Here is a 9,065-nt window from a genome sequence, read left to right as displayed (position 1 = left end):
TGGAACGTAGCTCATTCAAAGGTGCATCTAAATAAATAGGAACATTACTAGCATTTACTCCTTTATTAGCAAAGAAGCCCGCATCTATGTTTCCCTCTCGATATGTGTGCTCCACTCTGACCGTCCATGAAGTATCTCGGATTAATTCTTGGTAATTTTTGACGACGAATTTCAGGTTGTTACTTAGCAGCTGATTGTCCTTAATAATATCGACACAAGGGGAGTTGTCCATATGTATAAGAAGTCTTCGTATTCCCATCAATTTGGCCCGTTTCAACCCGATTTGAAGAGCTAACAGCTCGACCTTCATAGACGAGCATGAACCACATGAAAAATAAAACACACTTATAAAGTTACCCATTTCATCTCTAAATCGGGGCTTAGCCCCTCTTGAGCACCGAAAAAAAATCTCTAAATACACCACCTCCTCGGGCTGGACCCGGATTGTCTTTAGAAGCTCCATCGGTATTTAGAAGAACCCAATTGTGAGGCGGGGGTAACCATCGAACAAAAATTTCCATGTTTGCAGGCCGTGGTTTCGGTATGAAGATGTCATATTTTGTTCGTTGTAGAATTGTACTTCATGCATCTATTCAGATGATGTAAAAAATAAAATTTATTAAATTGGTGCATATAAGGGTCGAACCCTTGACCTTTGGAATAGAAGGCAAATTTGCCAACCACCAAGACACAACACTCAAGACGACATCTCATGAAACTATTATGTGTAATTATTTGTAACAATGGGGGATGTAGACGCACCCACTGCATCCCCATAGATACGCCATTGTTTGAGTCTTTGAGACAATGTAGCAAATAAACATAATGTTTTGAATGCAAACGATTCGACTAAAAGCAAATACAAAAAATTAACTTCATGACAAAAAAAAAAAAAAATTGTTCGTCGAAATGAAACGTGGTTCTATTCATCTCTAGCCCGCTTCATATGCTTATATAACTTAAATTTAGCATCCGGAATTAAATCCACATTGTGCAATAAACATAAATGTTTTGAATACAAACGAACTCGACTAAAAGCAAATACAGAAAATTAATTTCATGGCAAAAAAAAAAGATAACAAAGAATCAGTCTAGCTTACAACCTCCTAGAAGTTCGATTTGACAACGCGATGTACTCTCAGCACACTCGAATAAAGTTTCGAGAAATTGAGATTTTGCCAACTTATTATAATCCCAAAGGTTAACTGAACTAAGAACAAGCTTCTCCAAAACCTTGGCACTTCTTAGCAACCATGTCAATAGATTCAATCTTTGTTTGCTAAATTTGCCGTCAATCATATACACCTCTAAGCGCTTCACTTGTTCAACTAGCGCGAATTTGGCATCTACATTCAAAATCATCGCCTTGTACTCATCATAATAATTACTAAAATGCTAAAATGTAGCTTAAGAACCTTCAAATTCGGACAACAAAGCAATTGTTCGTCAAACATTTTTTGATATAATTTCCAAGGCAAAGATAACGTAAGATGTCTCAAATTAGGGAAGACGGTCTTCTTAGGACTAGTGTAAAACTTCCGGTCCCAATAATCTTCAACACGGAGTGCAAGCGACTTGACATTCAAAATCGAATCCAACATCTGCATTGATAATATGTCCCTAGTAAAATATCTAAAATGCTCTAATATTGGAGCATCAATAATAATAATAACCTTACAATAATAATTGGAAACCTTATATAGATTTATATATAATCGCTTTAATTTCTCGCTTGTAATTGATATCGAGCTTTTCCTTTTCTGATCAATATCAAGGATCAAGGACAAGTCTTCAAGAGACGGGCAACCACTTATTAATTCTTCCAAAAGTTCATAATTCGACGAAACTAGATGAAGTTTCTTGAGGTTCGGAGGAAGAATCATTGAAAGTCGATCATCACTACGATCACTCTCTTTAAAAGAGATATACAATGTAAGTGATAACAAAGAATGCATTCGGAAAATGCTCGGTGGCCACACTCGTATGCTAAAATCAAAACTATCGAACGTATTAATCGTGAAATGTCGGATGTTACTAGAACGAAGTCGATGAGCCCACGTATCGATGATAGGCCAGCAAAGCGGGTCTTTATAGAAGCTAACGTGAAGATTAAGATAGAAAGTGTCGATTATGGGTGTGGTGAAATAATCGAAGAGGTTATCGAAAATGGTCCAGTAACGAGGCTCATAAACATTGTATGCAATTCTGCTACTTGTGTAAATCTGTTTGATGCTGAAAATAGTTGATGAAATGGTTATGATGAAATCAGGAAGGTTAAGGTGGGAGATAATTTTCGAGACGATGTCGTCCGGAAGGGAGCTCCATCTATGGTGTTCTTCCATTGTTAATCGGCTAGGGTTTTGTTCCATTGTTAATCGGCAGCTATGCTTATATTTGGAGATTTAGAAGTAACGAGCAAAGTATGGTTCTAGTTTTTAGCCTAAACTTTTGGTATGATTAGTTAGGCCCATTCTAAACTACTCCCTTCTAGATTATGGGAAGTGGGCCGGGTTGGGTGGGCTGGGTTATGGAAGAAAGCCCGAGCCCACATTGCGGGTTGATGGTGGGCGCATGTGCGGGCTTAGGCGGCCGGGCTGGGATGCGGTTGCCCTAGAACGGTCTAGTTGTGCTATTCAGCTATGCGGGCCTGGTGGGCTGTTCACTGTGAGCTGGGAATGAGTGAGCTCGAGCCCAGCCCGAGTAGATGGTACGGGCCTAGGATGGGTCGATGGGCTAGTAGATGAGTGATCCCGTTACCGGGCTCGACTATTGTGGGCTGAGCCAGCCGACACCGATATCCAACTCTATTATGTTCTACTTTTTTTTTATGTGAACAATTGATAGGACGGAGAAATATTTTATTTTGACCTTTTGTTAACGATAGAAGCAAATTTATAATGGTGGATAACATTACTAGAATATGGTTATCAGACTTTGGTAGTAGGGTTGACTATCAAATTAAATTAACATAAATAATACGGAGTACAAAACTAGTATATATAGATCATGCACATTGAATGCGCGGTATTTATATAGTTTTTTTTGTATTACTTATTCATGTTGAATTAACAATTCAATAATTTTTTATATTTCACGTCATTATATTTTGTTATGAGATAAAAATTAAACTGTAAAATTAATCAAGAAAATTGAGTAATATCGTGAAATTTATATATTAATTATTTTCTCAGTCACAAAACTAATAATTTAATTTTATAAACTTCTCAACTTGTTTTAATGATTTTTTCTTTCCATAAATCTAATAATCTCAGTTTATATTTTTGTTTTATAGATAGCAAGTAATATGCGTCAAATTATTGTCTAACAAAGTTTAGCAATTTATATTTAGAATTGTATTTCATTTTGATTAAAAATTGTTCTAATTTGATGAGAAGTTATTTTTTAATGAAAAAATAGTTTTTTAATGTTTATTTGTTTTCTTGTTTAAGTAAATAAAGCTTGGAGTGAAAAAGTTTCCTTATTTTGAGGAAGTATCAACCACATTTATAGAGAACAACCGAGATTAGGCCTCAATGACATAATCCAAATCAAGTCTCTAACCAAGATTTAATACCATGGATCTAAGTGTGGCATGGAGCCTTTGACCGATCAAATTATCGAACATATTTGATTGACCGCTGATAATGGGTAGAGGTCGTCGTACTCAATTAAACAAATTCTCAACTAGTAAGGGTAGTCGATGTCGAACCACAAAGAGATCAAAGATTGAATACTAGTTTTGTCTTAAATTAAAGTTAGCTACGTAATCTCTCTCTAGTTTTCTCTCCCCCTTCTCTTTAAAAAACAAAACCATAAATCCTCCTCCTTTGCTGCCGCCGTTCTCCTCCTTCCTCCCACCGCCACCCATCAACCCCCTACCATATGTCGCCGGGGATGGGGTCTATCAAGACCTTTCTCCGGCGACCCGTCTCCTCTCTTCCGATTAACCCTCCTCCTCTTTCTTACCCACACAAGGTTCTGGATCGTATGGGTCTGCCCGTTCCTCTCGGTCTGCGTGGTGTATGTGGGCTGTTCGGGTCTTATCGGACGAGTTTGTTGAGGTGGTGTGGTAGGGTGGTGCTTGGATCTGGCGGTGTTGTGGGTTGGTAGGGAGGCGGTGGCTTCCGTTTTTTTCTCCTGTGTTCCGCTTTGTTTCCTTTATGTTTTTGTTTAATTTCCGCTTTCGTTTTTGTTTCGTCTCTCTTTTTGAGGGCTCTGTCCCCGTCTATCGGTGGTGTCCTTCTTTCAGTTTGAGAACTTTCGTTTTCTGGTTCGTTTGCAGTTTTCTAATAAGTCAGCAGAAGATCAGCGTTGTTATAGATCGTTATATGGTTTTACATATTTTGCCCGATTCATGGCTACAATCAATCACGACAGAAGAAATGGATACTCGTCAAGGAAGATTCGGAGACCCTCCTATGGATGAAAGCCTTTTGCGGCGAATCGATGATAGAGACTCTGTTGCAGTGTTTCATTCTTTGAACAAGAATTTATTTCCTATGGTTGTTATCATCGATTTGTATCCGATTGAGCTTGGCATATGTTTTAGATGTCGTATGACTTTTTATTAATGATAATGATCTTTTCTCAAAAAAAAAAAAAAAAAAAAAAGTTAGCTACGTGAATCAAGAAATATTAAGCTAAACCACTAAACTAAATTAACTAAGACTACTAAACTAAGTAATAAGTAATCGAATAATGGCTTAAACAATTAAGGAAAGCCTAGGGCACGATTAAACTACCAACATTCATAATCACTTTAATTCCGTCAATTAGTCATCAAGAGGTAATTTAGTTAGGGGAAACGCCACTAATTCGCCTATAAATGTGCGATATAACGGTATTTATATAGTGTACAATTGTGCATGAACACTGAAGCAATTATGGAAAATATACAAGCAGACTCCTTGATGGTAAGAGTAGAATAGGCTAGTGGAGCAACTCGAACCAAATTGGCAATACTCGAACAAATGGAATTAAATTTGACCTTCTTTAAATTCGAAGTAGACCGACCAAAGCAAAATAAAATGTGACGAATATATGACATGTCGTGGTTAGAATTTCAAAGTTTTTAGTTAAGATATTTTAACTTTTTTAAAGTTTCTTTTACATCGTTACCCGTTTTTCCGTTAGGATCAATTCCTGGCTATGATTTAGGCCATGCTTAAACTGAATCGAAAAGATGGAAGACATGAGGAACCTAAGAATCGAAAAGCCCAAGAAAAATGCTTAAACTGAAGCAGGAACTACAGCTACCTAGATGAGATAATATACTCTAAGACGCCATTAACTAACAACAAGGTTTCGTGGTGTAGTTGGTTATCACGTCAGTCTAACACACTGAAGGTCCCCGGTTCGAGCCCGGGCGAAGCCATTTTTTCCAATTTTGCTTTTTTAATTTTTTTTCCAATTTTGCTTTTTTAATTTTTCAAGTTGTTGGTCATGGAGTTTCCTGTGATGTTATGAAGAAAATGCTTAAGAGTGTGTCGGAGTTTCACGAGCAGCCGACAGAATTGAAGCAAGAGTTTTATTCTCATGATTCTAAGAGGAAGGTGTGGTATTATATGACTGTACAATCTGTGTATAAAACTGCATTTTGGAAGGATACTATTGCTTGGCAGTTTGACGATTTTGAAACCGAGTTTCAAGCCTTGCCTCTCATCTGCAGGTATATTTCAGGCTGTAAATCATAGCATTACGTATTTTGCGTCCTGATCTCGGTCGCTGTATCTTAAGTTTCTTTGACTTTGCATATCAGTATGAGACTCGGTGTGTTTCAAGTTCTTTGACACAGGGACCTTGTCGTAAATTTAAAAGTCGAGAAGACCTAGATTGTGGGCTTGTGGCTGATTCTGCCTCAAAATACTTGTTCGATAACCTTCAAGACCTTTACAACGCTGTCACGACATCCTGTATAAATGAGTCGATTTCAGTCCTGTATTCCAAGTGTGTTTGTACTGTTTTCTTATTACTCCGTATTAATTTTCCTCATATTCTGTCAGAACTTCTGCAGAAAACCTATGTCGGATTATGTATCAGACATTATTACGCTGAAGACGGAATTAGTCGAACTGTTATCTGAGGCACTAGGGCTTGACAGTGATCACCTAGACAAAATGGAATGCATGGAAGCTCGGAAACTAGTAGGTCATTACTATCCAAGTTTCCCAGAGCCAGAATTAACCTTGGGAACAGCTAACCATTCAGATCCTTATTTCTTTACCATTTTACTGCAAGACGATGTTGGCGGTCTTCAAGTTTCGCATCAAAATCAATGGATAAATGTTCAGCCTATTGACGGAGCACTTATTGCGATAATTGGTGATATGTTTCAGGTAAATGATAATGTTTTTGATTCAGTAACAGTCGGTCAATGCAATTCTCGACTGTTTCTCATTTTTGTATATTTTCAACCGGCAATGCTGAATAACCGGTTTTGTTTCTTGTAGCTGATAAGCAATGACAAGTTTAGAAGTGCTGAACACAGAGTGGTGGCCACGAAACGAGGACCTCGATTCTCTGCAGCATGCTTCTTTTATCCAACCGTGATGAATCAAGAGCTAACTTTTCGGCCTCTAAATGGCGTACTCTCTGATGACAGTCCTGCATTATACAAAGAGAGCACACATTCTGAATACCTCAAGCATCACAGTTTATATGGAATATTAGAGAATATATTATATATTAGGAAAGATATTAATATGGAAGTTGTGCTTCCAAAGCTCTTCGTGGTTTACGATTATAGTTCAGATCAATTCATTATGAATACGCCTCACCCATTACGCGATACACTCTTAAAACTTAAAAGAGTATGTTACATAGATTTAAGTAAGCAAAAGAACAGTTTACAGTTGTAAGTTACAGCCGAAATTGAGTGAGAGCTTTGGAGGCAGCATTTCCTTTGGGAATAAAGCATTGAACATAATCAGCTTGACTAGTCGCCTTGTCTAGAGTAGCTTGATCACTCCCAAAAATTATTAGAATTCCTAAATTTGTATAATCGGCCAAAATTAGACTAAGTTTCTTTAAATTAGGAAGATCAATTGAATTAGGAATGCACCAAAGAAACTCGTACATAGACAAGTTCAAGTCAAGCGATACCAACGAATTAATTCGGAAAGCACTTGGTATGTTCACTCGATAATAAGCACCATAAGGTACACAACTACGATATGATTTAACCTCGAAGTGTTGAAGGTTATGTTGACGTAGTCGACGAGCCCATGAGGCTATAACATGCCAAGAAGAAGGTTTTATTACATATAAAGAAGCATTGGGAAGTTGAAGACTAAAGGTTTTGAGTAAGGGTAAATTAGCGAATATAGTGAAAAGGTTGTCAAGGATATTCCAAAGGAGGGGCGTATCATACAGATCATATTCCCCGAGTTCAATGTCGAACGTAGTGGCCGAAAAAGTGACGGAAGTAGTTGGACAAAGGCCAAGACGGTTGAATATGTCGGCGAGGATGTCGTTCGGAAGGTAGATCCATCGTGCCACGGCCAGGTTACTAGGGTTTTCTTTCATTTTTTTTCTTTTTTTGGTGAACAAAGGGTTTTTTCCCATTGTTGTGTAGTGCCTAAACCCTAATCGCCTATGCTTGATTGCTTCTTGATTTTTTTTTTATTTTTTGTAAACCCTTAATATATATTCGTAAAAGCGTGAATGCAAATCACTTATACCAGTCCCCAGGGTCGGCCCAGGGGTGGTCAACCCGTGCAACTGCACAAGGCCCCCAGTTTTAAGGGGCCCAATATATGGCCAAGTTTAGTAGTGTTCCATATAATTTTGTTATTGCGCTATTGTACCATAAAATTTACACTGCCTCAGTGGTTAATGGTTATCATATGTATCCTTCTATTCCTAACATCTTGTGTTCGACTCCACACAACATCTTTATAATGAATCACCCTCGATTAATTTCATATGATGGAAACTTTAATTCTTTGTGGAAAATGACTTGACTACCAGGTGGCTCATTTAGACCTGGCAAACGGATCAGGTCGTGTCGTGTTCGTGTTCGTGTCAACTTTAAACGGGTCATCACTACCCCAACCCTAACCCGACCCAATTACATAAACGGGTCATTTGTCTCAACCCTAACCCAACCCATTTAATTTTTCTATAACCCAACCCGACTTGTTTAACCCATTTATCTTTTAGCGGGTCATTTTTAACCTGCTTAACCCGTTTAACCCAATAAACCAATAAAATAAACTAAGCTTTATAAGCCTAATATCTTAAAAATGAGGAAAGAAAATACTTATTTTTAAATTGTTTGGTTTGATTATTGATTCAACCCAAATATATCATGACACTCTTAAATAAGCGGGTTATTCGTGTCGTGTTCGTGTCCAAATAGCTCAACCCTAACCCGACCCATTTAAATTTCGTGTCGTGTCCGTGTCAACCCAGTTACTTAAATGGGTCACAATGTCTTGACCCTAACCCGCTAACTTCGTGTCGGGTTCGTGTCGTGTTTTCGGGTCGTGTCAATAATTGCCACCTCTAGGCTCATTCATGTTTTAAAGTTTATTGTTATCATTTAGACAAAGTCCGTGTCTTAATGATATACGTATATGTTTGTGTTCTTGTTTCTGTTTTTCATGTAGCATTGAGATGATATATGACAAAATATTTGCGAACCTACTTATAATAATACTTGTGTACACATTTCATTCCACACCGTTATTCCTCTCACTTTTACCCAAGATGTGTGAGTCTAGTGGAATTCTAGGGTAACCTCAAAGCCTCCTAAGGAGGAATTGCGAGGTCCTGGGTTCGATTCCCTAGATGAACACTTTCCTGGGGACCTGACTAAAATCAAACAGAAAAACTTCATTCATGCCTAAAAAAAAAAAACATAACAAAGAATCAATCTAGCTTATAGTCTCCTAAAAATTCGATTTGACAACGCGATGTGCTCTCTACGCACTCGAATAAAGTTTGGTAAAATTGAGATTTTGCCGACTTATCATAATAAAAAAGGCCATGTGAACTTAAAACAAGCTTCTCCAAAACCTTGGCACTTCTTAGCAACCATGTCACTAGATTCGCCGTTTGTTTGC

General features: G+C 37.7%; 1 protein-coding gene and 1 non-coding gene across 2 annotated transcripts; both read left to right on the top strand.

Moving 5' to 3' along the window:
• The first annotated feature begins 2,021 nt into the window (after window positions 1–2,021).
• On the top strand, window positions 2,022–6,745 carry LOC141612942 (1-aminocyclopropane-1-carboxylate oxidase homolog 1-like). Its single transcript, XM_074431690.1, has 6 exons — window positions 2,022–2,241; window positions 2,462–2,664; window positions 5,469–5,668; window positions 6,014–6,335; window positions 6,450–6,655; window positions 6,700–6,745. The coding sequence occupies exons 1-6, from the start codon at window positions 2,022–2,024 to the stop codon at window positions 6,743–6,745; spliced, it is 1,197 nt and encodes a 398-aa protein (XP_074287791.1).
• Window positions 5,301–5,374, top strand: TRNAV-AAC (transfer RNA valine (anticodon AAC)). Its single transcript has one exon. It is a non-coding gene; the product is annotated as a tRNA-Val (tRNA).
• Window positions 6,746–9,065: the final 2,320 nt, after the last annotated feature.

This window comes from Silene latifolia, chromosome 11 (genome assembly GCF_048544455.1).
Source record: "Silene latifolia isolate original U9 population chromosome 11, ASM4854445v1, whole genome shotgun sequence".
In the NCBI taxonomy this organism is placed as follows: domain Eukaryota; kingdom Viridiplantae; phylum Streptophyta; class Magnoliopsida; order Caryophyllales; family Caryophyllaceae; genus Silene; species Silene latifolia.
Note: the sequence above shows the minus strand (reverse complement) of the source record. Positions and strands in the feature narration are given on the sequence as shown.

Coding starts and splice junctions, on each gene's coding strand:
- LOC141612942 (XM_074431690.1), top strand. CDS start 2,022: ATGTCGGATGTTACTAGAACGAAGTCGATGAGCCCACGTATCGATGAT. Junction 5,669..6,013: donor GCCTTGCCTCTCATCTGCAG/GTATATTTCAGG, acceptor GAACTTCTGCAG/AAAACCTATGTCGGATTATG. Junction 6,656..6,699: donor TACCTCAAGCATCACAGTTT/ATATGGAATATT, acceptor GGAAAGATATTA/ATATGGAAGTTGTGCTTCCA.